This window comes from Megascapheus bottae, chromosome 5, assembly GCF_031878675.1.
Source record: "Megascapheus bottae isolate mThoBot1 chromosome 5, mThoBot2.hap1, whole genome shotgun sequence".
In the NCBI taxonomy this organism is placed as follows: Eukaryota; Metazoa; Chordata; class Mammalia; order Rodentia; family Geomyidae; genus Megascapheus; species Megascapheus bottae.
In genome coordinates this window covers 19607168-19630971 of record NC_143513.1, presented here as the reverse complement: position 1 = coordinate 19630971, position 23804 = coordinate 19607168, and the positions used below count along the sequence as shown (strand labels likewise).

General features: G+C 42.0%; 1 protein-coding gene across 1 annotated transcript; it reads left to right on the top strand.

Moving 5' to 3' along the window:
- The first annotated feature begins 2823 nt into the window (after nucleotides 1-2823).
- Nucleotides 2824-23155, top strand: LOC150063068 (ferroportin-like). The gene is made up of 8 exons (XM_090332213.1): nucleotides 2824-2923; nucleotides 7488-7555; nucleotides 11254-11413; nucleotides 13305-13420; nucleotides 13818-13944; nucleotides 16090-16344; nucleotides 17317-18021; nucleotides 22800-23155. Exons 1-8 carry the CDS (start codon nucleotides 2824-2826, stop codon nucleotides 23093-23095), a joined length of 1827 nt encoding a protein of 608 aa, XP_090188339.1. The 3' UTR covers nucleotides 23096-23155.
- Nucleotides 23156-23804: the final 649 nt, after the last annotated feature.

The following is a 23804-nucleotide window of genomic DNA, read 5'->3' as shown; positions in this document are numbered from 1 at the left end:
ATACTATAATGTGGGTCCATATATATAATATTGCTTAATGATAGAGACAGACATGTTCCAAAAATGTCATCCTTAGGTAACTTCATCATTATGGGAATACCAAAGAGAATATCTACATAAACTATGACTATGATGCTACTAGGCAACACAAATTTTTTCTGCTCTGGCATTTTCTTAGGGAATTATCATTGTATATGCAACCCATCCTTTACTGAAATGTCATTCTTTGGTATATGAGCATGTATGCATAGATGTATATACATATGCATGTTCAGATACATACATGTTTGAAAATGAATACATATGATACTCATTAACTGGGAAAATTTGTATGACTTAAAAGCCATTTGATAAGACACTTTCCAATTCTCCTGTTGTCCCTACTGCCATGTTTTTGCTTAGTGTTAAATTGTCTTTTTGAGTCCTGCTGAATCCTACCTGCCTAGAGCAATCACCTGTACTTTCAGAGTTGCATTGATAATGCCACACACTTTGTGAACATTTTCCTTTTGGAAAGAACATCTCTTGTTCATCCTTTTTGCCTTCTGTAAGAGTAATACATGTGTGCACCAAAGGTAAAGCTGGGACATGTTCTGTTTCTTCTCAATATCCTATTTCACCCTTGTCAAGACAGCAAACGGGTATCCTTTGTCAAGAGCCAGCTTTGTCCCACCCTGTGGCTGGGATTGGAGGCAGGATGGTGACTTAGTGAATGTGTACCCACCATAGTGGGGGTGCTGTCACCTCTGCCAGCCTGCAAGACTCTCAGCTCCACCCAGATCCCCCGTTTCCAGGACTACAGCACTTCCAAATGGGTGAGTTTTGACAAATGTAGGCTACCCATTTCTGCAAACAAAGCCATTTATTTTAAGCTGAAGCAGTTGCAGCAAAATTTAAATAATGTATCTAGAATGTATCAAATTGAATGCTTAATTAAATCTTTTTGGATTTCTTTGGTAGAACACTTAGGAACTGAAAGCCTGTTAGCTTTTATCATTTTTTTTTTCAACTAACTGCCATTAACTGCGAATAAGATTCCTGAACTTCCCACTCCCAGGCAGTGTCTGTCAGGACACTGACAGAGCATTAGTGCTGAACTTCCAGTATCCTTTACTCAATACTGAATGCTCCGGGCAGAAAGATTATTGTTATGTGCGTATTGGAGCTTGAACTGAGGCCCAGGGCTCTGTCCCTTAGCTTTTTCACATGAGGCTGGCATTCTACCATTTGAGCCATACCTCCATATCTCTAGCTTTTTGTTGGCTAAATGGAGCTAAGAGCCTTGTGGACTTTTCTCCTTAGGTTGACTTTGAACCATGATCCTTAGATCTCAGCCTCCTGAGTAGGTAGTTACAGGCATGAGTCACTGGCACACCCAGCTAGAAAGATGGTTTTTGTTGGGTCACAGCTCCCACTAAATACTACCTATTAGCCTGTGAGCCAAAGACCTGAACACATCTCACTGTCCTCCCCAAATACTACAGGGCATGAAAACATGGGATCCTGAAAAGGATTTAGGAAAAGGAATCCTTTTCATTAGGCTGGTGCCGACTGCTCTTGTAAAGAAGAACAGCTCCAAGCTTATGTGTGGCTGGAAACTTGAGTGGGATTCCTGGGTGTCGATATCAGTGGGATTGTCCTGGAAATGAAGCTCTGCACTTGAGAGTATACTACTTTTCCCAAAGGTTTAGGAGAAATAGAAGCATTGGGCAGCTTTGTTCTGGAAAGGCCTGGAGAGCCACGGCCCAGTGAGGACAGTCTGAGAATGTCTGAGATACTTTGCTTTAACTCAGTAGAGAGCACACTCTTATTTGCCTTGAAGTGATTTCTGACATATTTCAAAGGATAAAGAATCCTAATAGATGATCTTTCATGTATTCAGGTTTTTATTGGATCAGGACATTTTGAACACGTCTTGTCCAGGCCCTCAGTACTGGCTACAACTCCATACCCCGAAGTTCAGTGAGCTACCGATTTATAAGGGCCCCTGCCAGAGCATATTGTGCTGGGCGGTCATGAGTGGCAGAAACTGCTGGCCTTTCTTTCCACAACCCCTAGGACACATTTGCACCTCCAGCACTTTCCACACAAAGCGGTGCACGGTAGCAAGACCTGGGTGTAGTTCAGAGCCCTGTGCCAGGCCACTTTGTCACTCAGCTTTCTAATCAGCTTCTGGGAGTCCAGGGAGAGATCCAGACGGGCCTGTAGTCCACGCTCGGTAAGTAAACCAGCAATGTTTATGGCAAGTAAAAGAGGTATTAGCAGAAATAGGCCTTTACTCTTCTGGGGAAAAAGAAACTGTTAGTGAAAATGCAAGGAAGATGTATTAATAACTTGTATGTGTTATAAGTTGCTAATAGTAGTGAGTTTGCCCAGCAGACAAATTCAAATTGGTAAAATAATACGTTGAAGAAGGATGGATTACTTCCACCATTGTTCTTGGGTTGAAGGGAAACACAGATAATTTAGTTCAAACAGACCTTTAACGTGTGTGTGTGTGTGTGTGTGTGTGTGTGTGTGTGTGTGTGTTATCTGTTGAGTCGCTGACTGTATAGCTGGCTGAGTGTTCCCCCCAAATAATTGGTTTTGAGCATTATAGGCCTCTGTCTGTCTAGGATAATTGCTGTGACTTTATTAGCATGCAATAAAGCACTCCAAATGGATTACAGAGTTAGCATTCTGTAGTTGAAGTAAATGCAATTGAAACGGTGTAGAGGAATTCAATCACGTCAGTGAGGCACATTGACTTTTCCCTGGTAATGACCACAGCATAGGAGTCTGAAAGCATTTTTCATTGAAATGGTTTTCTTTTAGCATATAGGAATGGTGGGAGAATTGGATGACACTGAAAATTCTGGAAATGGGGAGAAAGAGACTAAAACCACAGGCACCAGATGTGTGAAAAGCCAGAGGAGTCCTTTGGGTAAGTCTCTGGTCTGCTTTACTGAGCTCTCCTTGAGAATGGGTGTCCTGTCTATGGGAACACCGGGCTGTATGCACAGCACCAAGAAAATGCATAGTTCCTCTGAGTACAGTGGCTTTAATTAAATCAAACAGAATTATTAAGTAAAATGGAAGGTTAGAAAAAAAAGCAAAAGATAATTAATCAACTTTTCTCCTTTTATGTAACAGTGTTCTAGAAAAAAAATCCCAATTGATTTTTTTAAACTCATTTAAATGTCACAGGAAATTAGCTTTGTTTTTCTATTTCGTTCTTCCGGAATTTGGGTATATCCTTATTTTTTCTCCATTGACTATTTCATATCCATAACTAGTGTAAGTAGCTCAACCATAGGTAAATTCCCAGTGTTACATATAAATTTGGGGTTGTGATATGTAGGGTCATTAGGGAAGAACCGTCAAGTTAGAGCCCCAATAAGAAGCTGGCCCCTCACAGTCCATGCCTTTGACTTCAAACCCTAATATCAGCTCAAAAGAAAGAGAGGTACACAAACAGACTGGAAAGAAGGAAACAAGGATGGAAGGAAGGAGGAAGGAAGGAAGGAAGGAAGAAAGGAAGGAAGAAAGGAAGGAAGGAAGGAAGGAAGGAAGGAAGGAAGGAAGGAAGGAAGGGAGGGAGAGGAAGGGCAGAAGGGAGGGAAAAAGAGAGAGAGAAATTTGAATTCCCCCTTGTCACATTTTATTGGGGGAGAGGGCACTGTTGGGGTTTGAACTGGGAGTCTCACACTCGCTAGGCAGAGGCTCCACTACGAAGCCACATATCTAGTCTCCACTTGTCACATTTTTCATGGCAAGTCCCTCCAACCACAAAACCGTATTTAGTGGATAAAAGGGAAATATGAATATGGACCAACTCTCAGTTGCTATAAAGGAGTTATTAATATTTGAGGGCAAGATATTAGCACTGTAGTTATGAAATGAAATGTTCTTACTTTTAGGAGGTATGTGCTAAGATGTGTGTCATGATACCTAAAATTCATTTTCCACATTCACTGGAAGCACAATGTCAATTCAGTGATAAAGCAAATATGGTAAATATTGGAAATAGTTTGATTTAGATACTGAGTGCATGGCAATCTTTAAGCCAATAAGCATGTGTCAGTTGACTGCTGACTGCAAATAAAACTCAACTGGAAGCTGGGTGCGGTGGCTCACACCTGTAATCCTACCTGCTCAGGAGGCTGAGATCTGAGGATCATGGTTCAAAGCCAGTCTGGGCACTAAATTCCGTGAGACTCTTATCTCCACTTAACCACCAGAAAACTGGAAGTGGCACTGTGGCTAAAGGGGTAGAGTAGTAGCCTTGAGAAGAAGAGTTCAAGGACAGCCCCCAGGCCCAGAGTTCAAGTCCCCTGACCAACTGAAAAAATTTAAAAACAACAACCAAAAAAAAAAAACTTCAGATGGCCAGGGATTAGACCTGAAGAATATCAGTTGTTAACTAAATGAGAATTTCAGGAGCCCTCATTAGAGTCATTTAGCCACTCAAGGATGCCAACCAGACCCCAGCTGGCTCTGTCCATCACCCCAGCCTTCTGGCTTTGGATTTGTTCAGGCCATGGTTGCAAGACAGCTGCTGTGGCTCCAGGCTTTGAGGCAGCAAGTCCACATTCAAAGGCAGGATGTGGTAAAGAAGAGCAAAGCCTCTTGCTTTTGCCTCTTTCATCAGAAAGCAAAATAGTTACTAAAAGCCCACAGAAATCTTCTGCTCTGTTCCCAGTGGCTGGAACAATCTTGTGCAAATCCTAGCTCTGGGAGGAGTGTGAAAATAGAACCAATATGAAAAGATTGCGATTCATCTTCTGGGGGGAGGGGCGGGGGATGCATTGTTACTGATTCCCAGATTGACTTTCTGTTAAGGAGGAAAAAGGGGAAATGACTACATTGCCCTTTCCTAACCAGATGTTATTTTCCTCTAGAAAGGAAAGAGTTCTGGGTCTCTAAATAACAGAAGTCCTTACTAAATCAAGTTCATGTTTAGCAGAAGATAAATGAGGCACAAAAGGGAGTCTTTGGCTTTCTCATCTTTGTGTTCAGAACCTCTTTAGCCTAAGGACATGGAAACTTTTACTGTTGATGAAAATTACCTCTTACTTCACTTTCAATGTGCTTTTGAAGACTGTTTTCGATATGATGGCCTCCCTGCAGCAGAATGGAATATATTAAGACTGCTCTCTGTATTGTAAGCCATAGTTTAAGTGTCCTCTAAATGCAAAGTACTAAAATAAGTACAAGTTCCCTCATTTATGCAAGAGGGATGGGCCTGGTTGTTACAAAAAGCCCTAAATTAAGTCTGAGTCACCAGACTTAATAAAGAGAAAACTGAAATGCTTCAATAACCACTCTAATTTCTCTTTCCTCCTCTGCCTGTGTGAACCTACAACAGGAAACTTTAGACAACTCATGTCTTAAAATGCATTGTCCTTATTAATCTCACAACAGCCAGATTAAAGTCTCTAGACTTTTCCTCTAGTCCCCTCCCCACCAGTCAGGCTGTCAGGTATCTGAGATCTGAGGACTGAAGTTCAAAGCCAAACTGAGCAGAAAGATTCATAAAATTCTTACCTCTAACTAACCAGAAGTATCAAAAGTATAATAGGGCATGGTGGCTCAAGCCAATAATCCTAGCTACTCAGGAGGCTGAGATCTGAGGAATGTGGTTTGAAGCCAGCCCAGGCAGGTAAGTCTGTGAGACTCTTATCTTCATTTAACCACCAAAATACAGAAGTGGGGCTGTGGCTCAAGTGGTAGAGCAGTAGCCTTAAGTGGAAGAAGTTAACTGAGAAGGTGATGGCCTGAATTCAAGCCCAGTAGCAACACACACACACACACACACACACACACACACACACACACACACACACACACACGTTAGGTAAGTGACTTTTCTTTTACAAAAGGTGTGACACACTTACTGTACATACATTGGGATGGGTTTCATTGCTAACCACCTAACCCTGTCACTGGAGGGACGGGGAGCTGGCCCAGTTGTGTATTCTGGGAAGGCATAAAAGGGTATGACTATTCTCAAAAGATCCTTGAGAATCCAGAAGCCCCTCATTTCCAGTCCACTTGTCTAATAGTGTTTAGTACATGAGCTTTGTGATTAAGGTCTACCTCATTACCATGGTTGACTGGTGAGTGTGCTCTGAAGTATCCTGTTGTTCTCTGGATGCTTAGCCCAGAAAAGCCCAAGCTGCCCTGCCTCTTGGTTATTTGTTGTCTCAAATAAACCAAAATAAAAAAGAGATACAGCTGAAGCCAACACTGCCCTCAAGAGTCTCTGATAAACTAACCACCAGAGTAGAGAGTTGTGTGTTGAGGTAAAGGGAGAGACACACTGCTGGGAAACTAGCTAAAGGTGTCTGAAAGGTAGGACAAAGCAATAAAAAGAGCCACAGAGCAGTAGAGCATCCAAAGGAGACAAGATTTAGAGCAAATTCACAGAACAAACCTGGGCTAATATTTGAGTAGAATTTGTAGGTTCTTCTATTGATCTGTTTTCACTTACCTAACCAGTATTTTTCAGATATATGTCATTAACCAGGATGGTCCTACATGCTGGGAATATGGTAGGAAACCAAAAGACTTTTTCTCCTCATGGAGTTTACCTTCTAGCAACAAGAGCAAACTGTAAGCAAGATACAGAGATGAATTTACAAAAGTAAGAAAATCACACAGTTGACAAACAGTATGGAAGAAGTCAATGAAAGGAACTACGAGAGTAAACTAGTTAGATGCTGCCCTTTTTCTTTTTTCTTTTTCTTTTCTTTCTTTCTTTTGTTTAAGATTCAGGTAACATCATGATTGATTCAGGTATAGGGTATCAAAGAGGGAGAGTCCAGCGTTTTCTTGCTTGAGCATCTGGAAGCCACAAGGCACTGGCTTTGAGGCTTTCCCTCTTCCTGGAGTCAGGAAGCTCCATTTGGACTTGCTACCTTTCTTCTGTTTCTGATCCTTCTCTCCCCTTCTACTGTATATCCCTACTATCCGGGTTTCTTGTTGGTAGTTATTCTTTCTCTTCTCTCCTAACCTAGAGGGCTCTATCTACCAGACCTTGTGATGAGTTCAGCTCCTCCCTGTGGCCATTCCATTGTGCTCAGGGCTGACTTCCACCTCGAGGTCTTGCCCTGCTATCTGCGCTGGGCCAATGGACACTTCTATGGTACTCCATTGAACTCCAGGCTGCTTCCTTGGGTGCATGCATTACAGTGTCATGGCTGGCTTACCTCTCCATGAGAAAAGATGGTTGACTTGTTTCCCCTGTAGTCACTTAATAGCATGCATAAAGACCACTTTAAGTCAAAGAGAAACAAAAATCTTGAGGATTCTCTAATTGATTGGGCAAACTATCCTTCTGCCACTTGTATTTATGTTTAGCACTGGGCTATTTTCAAAAAGCAAAGTTATATGAAACAGCATTTAATTTCCTGTGCTACTGGCAACATTTTGCTTAAGTAAATAAACATATGTACAGATAACATTTTAGAATCTAATGACACTTGTGATTTGAATATGTGTTTTAGGAGCAACCTTGACCTACCTCATGAGTCCAAGATTCTTGATTTATGTAAGCTGTGCCTTATCGATCTGGGTAAGATGAAGAAAATGCAATGTAAAGTTTTAGATGGTTAAGAAAACTAATATTAAGGATATGAAAATTCTAAGGATAGTGGGTGCAAAATGTGTGTATGTTTCTGCTTATAAAACAGACAAGAAATGCATAAAACCTATATGAAAGATGGTTATAATACCTACTTTTAAAGTAGATACCAAGAACCACCCCAGCGAGGTGGCTAGGCCTTAGCCAACCTGTGGGATACCTCTCAGCCTTCCTCATCCATAAAAAGTAGCCATAGGCCTCATTTATTATTTTTAGTTTTTGTTTTTGTTGGTTGTGGGGCTTGAACTCAGGGTCTGAGTGTTGTTTCTGAGCCTCTTTGTGCTTCAAGCTAGTGCTCTACAACTTGATTCATGGTGCCATTTCTATTTTTTGAGTGGTCAATTGGAGATAAGAGTCTCATGGGGACTTTTCTGCCTGGGCTGACTTTGAACTGTGATCCTCAGATCTCAGCCTCCTGAGATGCTAGGATTACAGGCAGGAGCCACTGGTGCCTCATTTTTATAACATTGGCATCCTTGCTTTTTTTTTTCTTTTCTTTTTTATTTCTTTTTTTTTTTTTTGGTTTTACTACTATTGCACACATCCTTTATTTTTCCAATTTTATTTATTTTTTGTTGTGGTAATGTATAGAGGGGTTACAGTTACATTCACCAGGTAGTAGATGCATAGCTTCTCACACCGTTGTACACATCCTTTACTGTTAAAATTTAGTCTATGGAGCCGGGTGAGGTGGCTCATGCCATAATCCTAGCTACTCGGGAGGCTGAGATGTGAGGATCGCTGTTCAAAGCCAACCCGGGCACTGAAGTCCATGAGACCCTTATCTCCAGTTAATCTCTAAAAAATGGGAAGTGGTGGTGTGGCTCAAGGGGTAGGATAGTAGCCTTGAGCTGAAGAGCTCAGGGACAATGCCCAGGCCTAGGGGTAAGGCGGTAACCTTGAGCTGAAGAGCTTAGGGACAGAACCCAGGCTCAGAGTTCAAGCCCCATGAGCCACACACACAAAAATTTAGTCTTTGAACTTTACACCAGGGAAATCCAACTATATATATATATTGCATTTTATATTTTGTCTTTTGCTCGGTGTAGGATACCCATGTTGTTATAAGCAGCCCTGGTTTGCTACTTTTCATTATTGTGTAGCATTTCATTGCACAACTGGTTTAATTCATTTTTTCCTGAAGAGCCAGGTGTTTTCTGCTTTTGTTTTTTTACTTTATAGAGTTTTTGTGTTCTCTTCATTTTTCTAGTTCAATTTCTAGTTTCAGTTTTTGCTCTTATCTTTAAAATATATATATAATGTTATGGTTTTTATTGATGTGTTGTACAAAAGGGCTATCATTTCATAAGTTAGATAATGAGTAAATTTCTTTGTTTTGGACAATGTCACCTCTTCTTTCACTTTCCCATTTCCTCTCCTGTTCCTGCACACAAGTTACACAGTTCATTCCCCTCCCCACCCAAAGAGCAAAAAGCAAAAGCAAAAACAAACACCACCAATAGCAGCGCCACCACCCACAAAACCTATGTTTCCATTTTTGGGATGCTCTTACTTTTTGAATGTGTGTAGAACTGGGGATCAAACCTAGGGCCTTGCTGGTGCTTAGACAAATGCTCTACCACTGAGCTACAGCCTCAGTCTTCTGCTCTTATCTTTACTCATGTCTTTCTTCTACGTGCTTGGGTTTTCTTGCTGTTCAATGTTCTTGTCACACTCATTTTGGAAATGGAAACTCACTGCATAGCTCTTGATGGTATAGAAGTCATGGTCCTCATGCCTCAGCCTCCTGAATGCTGCGATTACAGGCATGTATCAGTACACCCAGCTTCTATGAACTGAGGTTTTAGTTTTAAGTTTACATACATATGCATATATATGGACATATATATGTATATATATACACATATATGTATATATACACACATATGTATATATACACATATATGTATATATACACATATATGTGTATATAACACATATAATATATATGTCCTAGAATTTATATCGAGTTTTTTGTTTTTTGTTTTTTTTTGCCAGCCCTGGGCTTGAGCTCAGGGCCTGAGCACTGTCCTTGGACTTTCTCAAGGCTAGAGCTCTACCACTTGAGCCTCAGCACCACTTCCGGCTTTTTGTATGTATGTGGTAACAAGGAATCGAACCCGGGTCTTCGTGCATGCTAGGCAAGCACTTTAACCACTAGGCAAAACTCCCGGCCCAATATATCGAGTTTTTGAAACTGGCTATGCCACTCTGTACTTTCTAATTCCCTGCTCAGGTTTTCAGAGTTGGCATTTATGTCTTTAGATAAAGTAAGCATTAAGATTTTATAGCTCATATCTGATCATTTACCCGAGCTCTCAACAGTCCATTCTCTGCTGGCTGTTTTTAGTTAGATTTTACCCCCATTGTCCCATTTTCTTAGGTGACTGGGTTGTCTTTGACTGTGTGGTAGGCCTCACCTTTTAGAATTATTGCTGAGGACTTTGAAGCTGAAAGTAACAGCTTCTTTCTTTAGTAAAGGATGACAATGGCCTTCAGATATATAGAGGATGCCAGACATTTTTCTATAATTGAAACTGCAATTGCTACTGGGCACTGTTGCTCATGCCTATAATCCTGGCTGCTCAAGTGGCTGAAGATTGCAGCTTGAAGCCAATCTGGCAGGAAAACCCTGAGACGTTGATCTCCAATTAACCAACAAACAACCAGAAATGGAGCTATGATTCAAGTGATAGAGTACCAGCTTTGAGAAAAAAAAAAAAAAAAAAAAAAAGCTAAGAGATAGCACCCTGGCCCTGACCTCAAACACTAGTACCAGCACCAAAAAGAAAAAAAAAAAAAAAAGACAAAAACTTCAGTTGCTAGCCAGGCATTGTGGCTCATGCCCGTAATCCTAGCTACTCAGGAGGCTGAGATCTGAGGATCAAGATTCAAAGCCAGTCCTGGCACAAAAAAGACCTGGGACTCTTATCTCAAATTAACCTCTAGAAAACAGGAAGTGGGGCTGGGTTCAAGGGTAGGGCAGTAGCGTTGAGCTGAAGAGCTCAGGGACAGCGCCCAGGCCTAGTTCAGGCACCATGACCCACAAAAAAAATAAAATTAAAAAAAAACAAACAAACAAACTCTTCAATTGCTGTTGGAAATGATAATGCTGTTCAACTCAATGATTAATCCAAGCTCAAGGCTTGGATTTCCTGGACCCTACAGATGAAGCAATCCTGACTAGATAGGTGGGTTTTCTTCTAGCTCCTCCCTTTACTGTAAAGGTGAAACAGGCTTGTTTCATCTGACTTTTTTGGGGTTCACAGAACTGCAGGCCTACTTCATATCTCTTGCCTCTCATCAGCAGATTATTCTTAAAAAACAACAACAACAAAAAAACCCCCAAAACCTGCTCTTACTTTTGTTCTCCTACCTGCTTATTTGTTTTGTGTTTTTCTCATTAGCTGGTTGACTCTTGGTGCATTTAAGGATTTTAAAAATATTTGTTAAAATAGAACTTTTTCAAGTTATACATATTTTACTTAAAGGTAAATTATAATTGTACTGCATGAAGGAACAATTTTGACCTTCTGTGTCCTTTGGAAGAAATGCATGGTTCTGGATTTCAACTTGCTTCCGTCTATGTGTTAGTGATGACAGCATGTTTTGCCTCTGCCTCCTTGCAGGGAGACCGAATGTGGCACTTTGCTATGTCTGTGTTCCTGATAGAACTGTATGGACAAAACCTCCTTCTAACGGCAGTGTTTGGCTTAGTGGTGGCTGGATCTGTGTTAATATTTGGGGTCTTAATTGGTGACTGGATCGACAGGAAACCGAGAAATAAAGGTAATATTCTTCCTCCTGACACATGTAATTATGTGGTATATTATGACCTCACTAGTTGAGAATGTTTTATTTAGTGAAACAAAATAATAGAGCTGAGCTAAATTGCAACAGGCATAACATTAAGATACTATGGAAGTCAAGCCCCAAGAGTGGCAAAAAAAAAACCCTATAAATGGAACTATGTAACTCTGTGACATATTTATACTCCAGTGCTACATTATAATTGTGTGCATGTGCATATGCATGTGTACGTGTGTGTGATCCAGAGCCTTGTGCTTCTAACACTTGACATCTACATCACTCCATTTAAAGTATTTTAATGTGTTTTTGAATTTTAACCATTTTTTGTGGTGCTAGGGAGCAAGTCCAGAGCCTCTTATATACTTCTGGGTATTCCACCTCTGAACTACACTTCTAGACATTAAGAAGTATTACTGTTGTTTAGATTATTGCCAAGTGAACATTTTAAATAGTAAATTACTGAAAAACATTTGTGTGTATGTGTGTGTGTGTCTATATGTATGCATATCTTTATAACAGGGTCTCATTTTGAAGCCCAAACTGGCCTTGAATTCATGTTCCTCCTGTCTCAGCCTCTCCAAAGCTAAAATTACAGAAGTGTACTGTCACACCTGGTACAACATGCTTTCTTGTTAGTGTTCTTATATTATTTATTATAATATCTGATTTATTTTAACACTTAATGTATAAAACATGTCTTTTGTACTACATAGCATATCTAAACTGGAATTAATACTTATTTGTTCAAATGTATGTTTCCTTGCCCCAGTCCTGGTCTATTCATTTGATCGCTGGTTAAGTTTTTATTGTTATTGTTTTGCTTTTTTTGTGTGTGTGGGTTATGGGGCTTGAACTTTAGCCTGGGCACTGTCCCTGAGCTCTTCAGCTCAAGACTACCTCTTGAGCCACAGCCCCACTTTCCATTTGCTAGTGATTAATTGGAGATAAGGGTCTCACGGTCTTTAGTGTCCAGGCTGGCTTTGAGCTATTCAGCCTCCTGAATAGCTAGGGTTACAGGCGTGAGCCACCATGTCCAGCGGCTTGCTTGCTTTTTTTTTTTTTTTTTAACATTACTTAGGACCTAGAAGAGGCATTTGTTGGAACCTCGCCATGGAAAAGTTCAATTTATTTAAAATCTGGAATATTTCTCTATAGACTGGACAATAACTGCAGTACAAACTAAATCCAGGAGGGTCATAGTAGATGCCTTTATGTTTTCTAGTTTTGCTTGAATCTGGTTTCTCATATCATCTGTGTCTGAAAATATTTTTTTTTTTTGTACCAAGTACTGGATCTTGAACCCAAGGCCTGGGCTCTTTCCCTTGTTTTGTTTTGTTTTTTTGCTCAAGACTGGTGCTCTACTATTTGAGTCATAGTTCCACTTCTGGATTTTTTTTCGAGTCCTGGGACTTGCACTCAGGTCCTGAGCACTGTCCTTGGGTTTTTCCCTCAAGGCTAGCACTCTGTCACTTGAGCCCCAGCATCATTTCTGGCTTTTTCTATTATATGTGGTACCGAGTAATCGAACCTAGGTCTCTGTGCATGCTAGACAAGCAATCTACCACTAGGCCAAACTACTGGCCCATACTTCTAGATTGTTTTTTGCTGGTCAATTGAAAATAAGAGTTTCATGGATTTTCTTGCTTAGGCTGCAGTCCTTAGATCTCAGCTTCCTGAGTAGTTAAAATTACAGTTAAAATGCCCAGCTTCCAAGTATGGTTTAACTCACTTACAAAGCTTTTTTTTTTTGGAAAAGCTTTGCCTTGGGGTCTGATCAAATGCAGTGGCTCTTATTAGCTGCCCATGTAGCTGTGACCTATCTCTTAAAACCAATAGTAAATCTTGGGCCGCTGGGTGTTTCCATTTGTAGTTGCTCACGCCTCACTCTTCATCCAGAATGCCTCTGTCACAGCCTGCTGTGTGGTCCTGATGCTTGTCTTCTCCTACAGAAGGGAGATGGAACAAATCTGGAATGGCTGGCTCACAGTGAGTGTCTCTCTCCCCTCCTGTGCCATGAGCACTAGTGTCAGACACACATCACACCTCCATCATCTCTGTACCACCAGCTCCCCAGCAAGCCATCTGGCTAATCTTCCACCCCTCCCCACTAATTTGTGAATCAAATCTCTCAGATATGGAATCAACAGAACAACCTTGCAGGGTCTGTCTGCAGGTACAAATCAGCAAGTGATCTGGTGCAATGGTGTACAGGGAAGAAACTGCTTAGCTTTAGTGTAATGTTCAGCTGCAGGCTTACTTCGAGCCTTTTCTCTCGAGGGTCTTTGAGTTCATTTACATGTGCATGCTTAAGCTCGTAGATAAATAGCAATGTGCCACAGCGGGCTGGAAAGGTCTCCAAACTCTCCTTTCCCTCCTTTGGTAGGTGGTGTGCTATGCTTCAGTGATCACCCTGGCTGCCATGGCAAACCTGGCTGGCACAGCGCTGACCATTACCATTCAGAGAGACTGGATTGTGAGCCTCACAGGCAGCAATCGAGGCCAGCTGGCTGGTGAGCAGAACTACCTTGGGCCTGGCTCATCCTTGGATTGGCTGAGGAGCCACTCAGTTCCTAACTTCTCAGGGCCTGACTCTCCTCAAAGAACGGAGCAAGAGAACACACACTTGCACATAAGTATGTGCCACATAAAACACCACACACACACACACACACACACACACACACACACACACCACACATGCATATTTATATATATGCATGTATACATAGATGCATGCCACATACACATACCCATATAGTGCATATACCCACACCACATCCATAAATACACATGCCATAGACATATATACACACATTGCACACATATACACACACACACACACACACACCACACACACACACACACACACACACACACACACACACACACACACAGGTGAACCAACCCTCCTCCTTCTTGCCCTGGAACTTTGAGGAAGGAAGGAGTTTATGGTGTCTGGTATTTGTAAAGTGTTTAACACTATGCCTACAGAGGAAATGGGTACAGAATGGCTCATACAGCGAATTACTGAAGAATAATACCGGGCATCAGAAGAGTAGCCCATTTTTACTTTTCTATTTCTTTTTGAGACAGTATTTCATCATGTAGCCCAGGCTGGCCTCCAGTTCACAGTCCAGGCAGGCACCATCATGCTTAGCTGAGAGCAGCCTTTCATATGCAGTAGTTCTTTGGCAAGTTAAACTTTCAAATAAAATTATCTTAAAGTCTTTTTTTATTCTGGCTAGTGATCAGCTTTTTACCTTTCAAACAAAATTTATCTTTAAAAGTGATTGATCATTGGTTATTACAGACAGTAGAGGTAGAATTATTTTCTAGGAAAGTACTTCGATGGAATAGTATGACACCATTTTTACTGTCGTCCATTTGCAAGAATTGGGAGGTTCACATTGTAATATCTTCTAATTGCCCACTTAAAGCTGAAGATTTCACCCTACCCTGTATTAGTACACTGGGTGCTCCGCTAGTTTTGAAGGCTAAGATAAAGGAAGCTATTAAGAGGGAGTCTATGAAAGTACATGTCTCACAGAAAGTAGAAGCCCCTTATAATCATGTTTTCTTTTAAACAGTATGGATGTGGATGTTCTGGGCTTAAATAACACCACCCAAAATAAAGTAGTTACACGAGTGAGAGCTGGTGACAGTGTTTATGTCCTCTATCTCTGGGTAAAGAAAAATTTTCTATCCTCTGCTAATTAATTTCAAAGAAATCTGAGGTAAAGCACACAGTGTAGTTCCAGGTCATTATTTTTTTTTTATGAACTTGTAAATAGTCTTAAATGATGATAGAATACCTAAGAAAATAGGCTTTGACATAAGACTACCTGGGTTTGAGTCTCAGCCCCACAATTGTACTTCTCTTCACCTGGAGCATGCACCCCTGTATGCTATGGCTTCCTGACTTGTTAAGAGGAAATACTATTGACTTCTTTGAGCTATAAGGGTTAAATAAGCGGATCTATATACGGGGGTTAGAACTCTGTGCCTGGCACAGAGCAAGAATTCAACTCATTCTCATCTTTCCTCTTCCCTTGTCCCCTCATCCCATCTCTATGCTAGGCCTATTAATATTAGGCTTTTAATATTGTCCTTGTTAAAGTAGTGAAATATAATGGGAAAGGGTGCTAAAACGAGAGTTCGAATGATTAGCTCTAGCCATGTGCCAGTGGCTCTTACCTTAATCTGAGCTATTGAGGAAGCTGAGACTTTAGGATTACGGTACAAAGCCAGCCTGGAAAGAAGAGTCTGTGAGATTCTTCTTGCCGATCAACCAACAAAAAGCCAGAAGCAGAGGAGTGACTCAAATGGTAGAGCACCAACCATGAGCAAAAATGATAAAGGATAGCACTCAGGCCTTGAATTCAATCCTCAGTACCAGCACAATAAATAAATAAATAAATAATTCCAAGCAGCTTTGTTTCTCAGTTAACAAACTTGTCAATTGTTCCACTCCACCAGAGCTGATCTCAAAGTTAATTTTTCAGGTTGGAAGCCTAATCTATAGTGAAACCAAAGAATCTTTTCTGGCTAACACTATCATTTACCCCACAGCAGTGGCAACTCTGGTCAATATGTGATGGTAAATTCACCAGTGGATATGAGCATCCACTGAGTCTCTGTTTCCTCTCTTGTTCCAGGGATGAATGCAGCCGTCCGGCGTCTGGACCAGGTCATCAGTATATTTGCCCCCTTGTCCGTGGGCCAGGTGATGACATGGGCATCTCATGTAATTGGTTGTGGTTTCATTCTTGGATGGAACTTGCTTTCACTTCTTGTGGAGTTTCTATTTCTGTCCAGGGTTTTTCAGCTAGTTCCCCAGTTGGCTGTAAAACCCCAGCAACACACAATGGGGCACTTTCTAGATCGGCCACAGGACGCTGTGAACATGCAAGGTAATGCAAATTCAAAGAGACCTCTTTTTCCTTTTCTTATTCGGGTTGTAAGCCAATCTCCTTTTCTTTCCAGAGCTTGTGTTCAATCACATGTTTAAAATGCTATATGCAAATGTGATAGACACAATGATAAATGAGAAGGCTCCAGCCATGCCATAGGGCCGCTCTTCTTGGTGGGGACAGGCAATGCTATTTTGTATAATTACACAGGTTCTGCACTGCCATTAAGTCTACTCAGACAGACTTTAATGTAAGTAGCATCCCTGGGGACTGTGCAGTGTACAACCTACACAAGCTATCCCATGGTCTTAGGGGGAAAATAACTTTTTTTTATTTCCTTCATGAACAGCTTCATCAAAGATGCTAAAATAAGAGAAGGCTGGGTGTTGGTGGTTAACGCCTGTCATCCTATCTATTCAGGTGGCTGAGGTCTGAGGCTTACAGATTGAAGCTACGTAGGCAGAAAAGTTATGAGACTCATATCTCCAATGAGCCATCAAAAATCCAGATGTGGGGGTGTGGCTCAAGTGGCAGAGCTCCAGCCTTCAGTGGAAAAAGCTACAGAATCATGGTAGTCCCTGAGTTCAAGCACACACACACACACACACACACACACACACACACACACACACATGAAAAAACATTGTCTAATCAATGGTCGGCAAGCTGGGTGTTTATCTAGCACCTATGTCACTCATTGTGACAATTGTGACCAAGGACCCTTCACTGCCTACCCCTTGCAGTCCAGCACCTACACAGAGCTCTCTAAGTAGACTGACTTGGAGGCTTAGGGACAGGAAGCCATCAGTGTGTATAGGAACTGCTCAGTGCAGAAGTGGATGAGGCAGGGATGGGCTGAAGGATGCAGCCGGTTGTGGACTTCAAGCTTACCTCAATTTGATTTTCTTTTCTTTATTTTTTGGTGATTATTAGTCCTTTGTATAAAGGGGTTACCATTCCATTTTATTGTAGGTGAAACAGACTTTTGGGAAACCACTGCTGTATTCACCCACAAATCCAGATCTTTAGACAAAGACCACAAATCTAACCTTGAAGGACAGTGGAACACAGCCAATGGGTTTCGCCTTTGTCTTCGAAACACACATAGGCTGCTCTGCACATGCCGCGATGGCTGGGAGACGTACTGCAGGCAGAACGTGTTCCTGGCTGGCCTGGGCCTGGCATTCCTCTACATGACAGTCCTGGGCTTTGACTGCATCACCACTGGCTACGCCTACACCCAAGGGATCGGAGGGTCTCTGCTTAGCATCCTCACAGCTCTCTCTGCTTTATCTGGCCTTCTGGGCACAATTCTCTTCACCTGGCTCCGGGGTCATTATGGTCTGGTCACCACAGGCATTATTTCCAGCTGGCTCCATATAGGGTGTCTAATGCTCTGTGTGTTTTCTGTCTTTGCTCCTGGAAGTCCATTTGATATGGCTGTCTTCTCATTTCCACTAAACAAGAATTCTTCTTCAAACCACAAGTTGTTCAAAGAGGACCAGGTGCATGTGTACTCCTTTGAAAGAAACCTGAACCAACCCATCCTTCCAGACCGCTCTTCCATCCACTGGACCAACAGCACAGTTCTGTTTGATGGACAGCAGGATCCTGAGCAGCCTGAGTCTTACATTTCCATCATTTTACTCTTCTCAGGTGTGATCCTGGCAAGAATTGGTGAGTGGGCTGTGTGTGGTGGGAAGCGTGCAGCCTGTGATGTTCCTAACTTACCCTCTATGCATATGATGGTCTTGACTATGCCAGTGTGAGTCTTCATCATCCACTGAGAACCTGTTAGATGACAAGAACTCTCTCATAGATGGTGGAGATACAGGCAAGATCTTAGTCCTATGGACTTCCTCACCTAAACTGGAGACCAGTTAAGTAAGTAGCTAGCAATAGTTAGCAAGATGGCTAAGAGGGGCTATGTTAGAGAATTGAAAACCCATCCAAGGGGCACACACACACACACACACACACACACACACACACACACACACACACACACAAGACTGTACTTGCTGGAAGCAAAGCACAAACATGCTAGCATATGCACATGGTATCTATATGAAAGGTGTGGGTTTTTTTTTTACCTGAATCTGTTGACTACTGGTGGAACTAGGATGAGGAAGGAAAGAGCAATTTAATGGGGGAGGAGTCGCCCGGGGGAGGGGCACAGGGCCATAGGGTGCCTGACACTGAGGTCTACAAGCTTGTCTGCCCCATGGACCTGGGCTCTGAACTTTGCCATCTACTGTGTCCTTCATTTCTAATGGTCAGAACATACCTGCTTTCATTAGAATATTTACTATTAAGCATAATTTAAAGCTAGCTTATGATCTGAGGATCATAAGTTTGAAAACAACACAAATAGGAAAAGTCCATGCAACTATTATTTCCAACTAACCACGGGGAAAATGGAGTAGTACCATGGCTCAAAGTGGTAGAGTGGTAGCCTTGAGCAAAAAACAAGCAAACAAACAAACACCCTCAGGCTCAGTGCTCAGGACCTGAGTTCAAGCCCCACAATTGACAGACAAAAAAAAATTGTTTTAAATAAAAAAAAAACTATTGGACCTCCAAGGATTGGCAACCCCAATAATGAGTTGTTGGAGAAAATGGTGATGGTGACAGGAACAACTAGAAGCTCTTATAATTGAGTAAACCTGAGAGGAAAAGAGTCTTACTGAGTGCTGTTGGTTCACATCTATATTCCTAGCTATTCAGGAGGTTGAGATCTGAGGATTGAGGTTTGAAGTCAGCCTAGGCAGGAAAGTCCATAATACTTTTTTTTTTTTTGAGGATCATGGGGCTTGAACTTGACCTGGGCGTTGTCCGTGAGCTCTTCAGCTCAAGGCTACCACCCTACCCTTGAGCCAAGCCTCACTTCTTGCTTTTTAGTGGTTAATTGGAGATAAGAGTCTCAGGTCCTTTTGTATCTGGGCTGGCTTTGAACCTTATCCTCAGATCTCAGCCTCCTGAGTAGCTAGGATTACAAGAGTGAGCCACTGCGTGTGCACACCCGTGCCTGCACACAGTGTTCATCAGACTATCTCCACTAAACTACAAAAAAGCAGAAATGGAGCTGTGACTCAAGGGATGGAGAGCTAGAATTGAGTAAAAGATGATCAAGGACTGTGCATTGTGTCTGTTCAAACACTGCTGGTACACGCGTGTGCGCTCACACACACACACGCACGCAAACCAAGAAGTCTGGGCCTTGTTCTTTGACCCTAATAGCATCATCTTTTAAATGGATTTTTGTTTTGTTTTGTGAGCAGGGTCTCATTATGTAGCTTAGGCTAGCTTTAAACTCAAGATATTCTTTCAGTGTGATGAGACTATCATGTGAGCCACTACACCTGACTCAGTACCATTTATTTTGCCCAATCCTGTCTCCCACTATACAATTGCAAAGTCACCACCTTCAGAGGCCCTCCCTGACAGCATAGTTAAGCCTCAGGGGCTTTCCCACCCTTTCCCCCCAGTCAGAAACAGAGGGAGTGACAAGTATGGTGGACGATAGTGAAAAAGACATGGGTCAAACCCCAAGCATATCTTTTCCATCTTTCAAAAACCTTTGCACATACTCACCTTGGTACCACATCTTCTACTTCAGTCACTAATGCAGCAAAGTCCCAGGGTCTCAGAGCATCCTCTTTGTCTCAGAAGCCATGGTTGAGGACAGGAGGATTATATTCCTAATGTTTGCAACAAGGCCCATGAATCCCTTATTCTGTAGATTCTTGGGAATATTGGGAGAGAGGAAATGAGAGCTTTGAAGGCCCAAGCTTGGAATCATATTCCTCTGATGTAAAGGAAATGTAAAGGAGTTATACCAAACAACTGATTTAGAAACCTATTTTTATTTCCCAACTAGAGATTGCTTGGCTTGCATAGAGTTTAAGTAAGGTACATGATGAGTGGATGATCTTTTGTGTTGTGTTACTTGTGTCTACCTTTTCATCTCATAAAAAACGTACATTGGCCATTTAAGATTTATACTTAATTCATTAATTAAGTATTAAGTATTTCATTATAAAGGAAAAACAAAACAGTCCATCAGAAACTGTAACTGGCCAAGATCACTGGCTTTCCTGATGCAAAGGCCCTGAACGCATCTGGCAAATATGGGTGCAGTTAAAGACTGCAGTCTGGAAAAGCTTGGCCTTGGCTGTGGCAGTAGCATTTTTCTTACTGTGTCCTTTAGGAGAATTCCAGAGACATAGATCTCTCTTGACACTCTATGTGTGTGTATGTACGTGGGTGTATGTATGTATGTACTAGGACTTGAATTTAGGGTCTCCAGCTCTTGCTCAGCTTTCTAGATCATGGCTGGTACACTACCACTTGAACCATGCCTCTAGTTTTACCTTTTTTTTGCTGGTTAACTGGAGATGGAGTCTCACTCTTCTTTCTAGGATAGCTTCACAGTGCAATCTTCCAGATTAGCTAGGATTACAGGCATGAACCACCTGTGCCTTGCTTCTATTGATGCTGATACTGTCAAGATCTGCAGCCAGGATGCCTGTCACTATTCCTTGATCTGTAAACAAGGGTAAGGAGGAACCATGCCTCTCTACTAAGGAGTCCTGAGAAGGTGCCAAGCTAACTTCTGTAGTTAATGTGCTTAGCACAATACTTACAGATACATGAGCTATCTGTTAAAAACAGATTACAATGCTCATTTTCAATCACCACTGTAAACCCTGTATTTTAGCTGTGTTTTGGATGCTTTCTTAGGGCTACTGAGAGGGGGGAGCAGGGCATTAAGTTACAGGGAGCCACACACAGTGTTCAATGGCAATGCGGACACTGCCTATTCCCACATGCTTCAAGATTACAAATGACCTTGGGATTGGTGATGTGGTATTGACCAACTGACAAAACAAAACAAAAACTACTGGTGCTCAGAATGATAGAAGTATTTGTGCCTCTGTTGGCAAGCCCAGCCTTTCATGCCTGGTAGCCATGCAGGCTAGGTCCTCTCAACTGGAAATGTTGCCCTGTGGTCAGCCTTGTATTTACTATGTATACTCTAGGCACAGACTCTTCTAAGGCTTTGCTCAGCTAAGTGATTCTTTCTACTGTAATGGAAGCAAACTTGCTATTGCCTACAACAATGGCACATTGCTTAAAAGTCACTTCCCTTTTTAACATCTAAGAACAGTAACTCTCTGATCTTGATTTAGAAAGAATTCTCAGTGCATAATTAGCCTTCACTTCCTGTTACATTGCACATTGTACCATTGTAGCACTGTACAAATCATCTCTAACTTTGTAAGCAATGCCTGCTGAGGGCCAGTGGTGAGGATTTTACAGCTAAACTCTGCTATAATCCAAGCTGGGAGGTGTGGGACATCAGAGCCATATGGAGAGACTTTGAGGCTTCCAATCTGTCCAGGATAGCCCAGGAAGTAGAGGATAGGGCCATAGCAGTCTGGAGAACAGTGTCCAGCCAACCCTCTGTAAAGGTGGACACTGGAGGACATAGTATATCACCTCTAAATGACTCAAGTCCAGAGCTAAGTTCTAGGATCAAGATAGAAGCAGCCAGGAAGGCTCTGCCAGGCCATTGCTGTCTTGGGAAAATCCAGAGGAATCCTGGCTAGAAAACCCGGACTTGGTGGCTGCTTCAGAATGAAAGTGTAGCCTTTGGACTAGTGAAATAAAAATGTAGTCATTCATGGTAGAAAGTAGGGAGAAGCCAGAGACTGGTGGCTCACACTTGTAGGCAGAAAAGACCATGAGATTCTTATCTCCAATTAACCACCAAAAAGCTGGAGGCAAAGCTATGGATCAAGTGGTTGGTTGAACACCAGCCTTGAGTGAAAAAACTTAGGGGATAACACCTAGGCCCTGAATTCAAGCTCTAGTGCTGGCACCAAAAAAATAAAAGTAGGAAGATGACAGAAGCTCAATTTCTTTTCTGGTAAGGCAGGAGTAAATAGGAAAAAGAAATATGGAATTGAAGTTGATTTGAATCCCAAGACTTTGGTCTCTATCCTAGACATTTTGCAATAAGGTGGGAAAAATAGTAAATAAATAAATCAATCCACAATGAAGTTGGGGCCTATACAATAATGGTGGTTGTGATGGTGATTTGCAAAGGTCACTTAGCTGGGTATGGCAGCACAGGCCTGTAATCTCAGCACTCAGAAGGCTGGGGCAGGAAGATCTGAAGGGCAGCCTAAGTTATACAGCATGGTCTTGTTTCAAAACACAGAAAACAATGCCAAAAAGCAATTTGTAACACCTCAGATGTTAAGAGTAACTCCCATGCATGGAGGCCAGACACAGGTCTGCACTTGCTACAGTGCTTCTATGGAATCCTCCAGTGAGAGAGTATCTAGTATTTCTGTCCCCCGATGAGCAGCAGAGTTACACTGACCCAAGGCAATCACTGTAGCCAGTCCTCCTCACATTTATTCTTTCCTGGAATCATTATCCTACAGGTCTCTGGTCATTTGACCTCACTGTGACCCAACTTCTCCAGGAGAACATTCCAGAAGCAGAGCGAGGAGCTGTGAACGGTGTGCAGTGCTCTCTGAACTACCTCATGGACCTCATCCACTTTGTCCTGGTCCTGCTGGCCCCGAGGCCACAGCAGTTTGGCATGCTGGTCTTCATCTCCATACTGTTTGTCACCACCGGTCACGTGTTGTATTTTTTTTATGCAAGGAAGTGTAAGATGAGAAATGCCCATGTGAATAAGACAGTGAAAAAGAGCACTTGGACACCTCCAACTTGAGAGGTAGGCAGAACTGCTTGCAGCTCTCACGATACTCACCCCTTCCCCCAAGATTGTGTTGTCTACACCCCATCACTGCACTGGAAAGCAAGGTGCCACCACCTTTTGCAGACAGCATGGATTGCTTAAACCATGTTTTTTTCCTGGTAGGACTCCCCCTGTATGTGAGAGGGTCACACTCCCAAACTACAGGCACAGAGTCTCTTGCACCCAAGCACCGAACAGGACTGCTTTTCATTTTGCCAGGAGAAGAACGGAGTGTTTTCAGAATCTAAAATTAAAATATTTTGGTCGGCATTAAAATTCTAGAGATGGGGCATGATTAATCATGTTCAATATCAATTCTTTGCCATGAGTTGTTTTCTTGTTTTATTTTTTTCTTCTTCAGATAGTGGGTGAATGTACTTTTTTTTTTTTTTTTTTTTTTTTTTTGCCAGTCCTGGGCTTGAGCTCAGGGCCTGAGCACTGTCCTTGGACTTTCTCAAGGTTAGAGCTCTACCACTTGAGCCTCAGCACCACTTCTGGCTTTTTTCTATGTATGTGGTACCAAGGAATTGAACACAGGCAAGCACTTTCACCACTAAGCCAAACTCCCGGCGAATGTACTTTGATCCAATTAAAGGCCCCTAGTGAAGACTAAAGCTGTTAGTTGGGAAAATAGATTATGATAAATACCTTTGTATGGCTTATGAGCTCCAGCCAGGCCAGA

Excerpts from the sequence above, each read along its gene's own strand:
- LOC150063068 (XM_090332213.1), top strand. The coding sequence starts at position 2,824 with ATGGTGGGAGAATTGGATGACACTGAAAATTCTGGAAATGGGGAGAAA. Across the intron at positions 13,945-16,089 it reads CAATCGAGGCCAGCTGGCTG|GGATGAATGCAGCCGTCCGG; the intron begins GTGAGCAGAACT and ends CTCTTGTTCCAG. Across the intron at positions 18,022-22,799 it reads TGTGATCCTGGCAAGAATTG|GTCTCTGGTCATTTGACCTC; the intron begins GTGAGTGGGCTG and ends ATTATCCTACAG.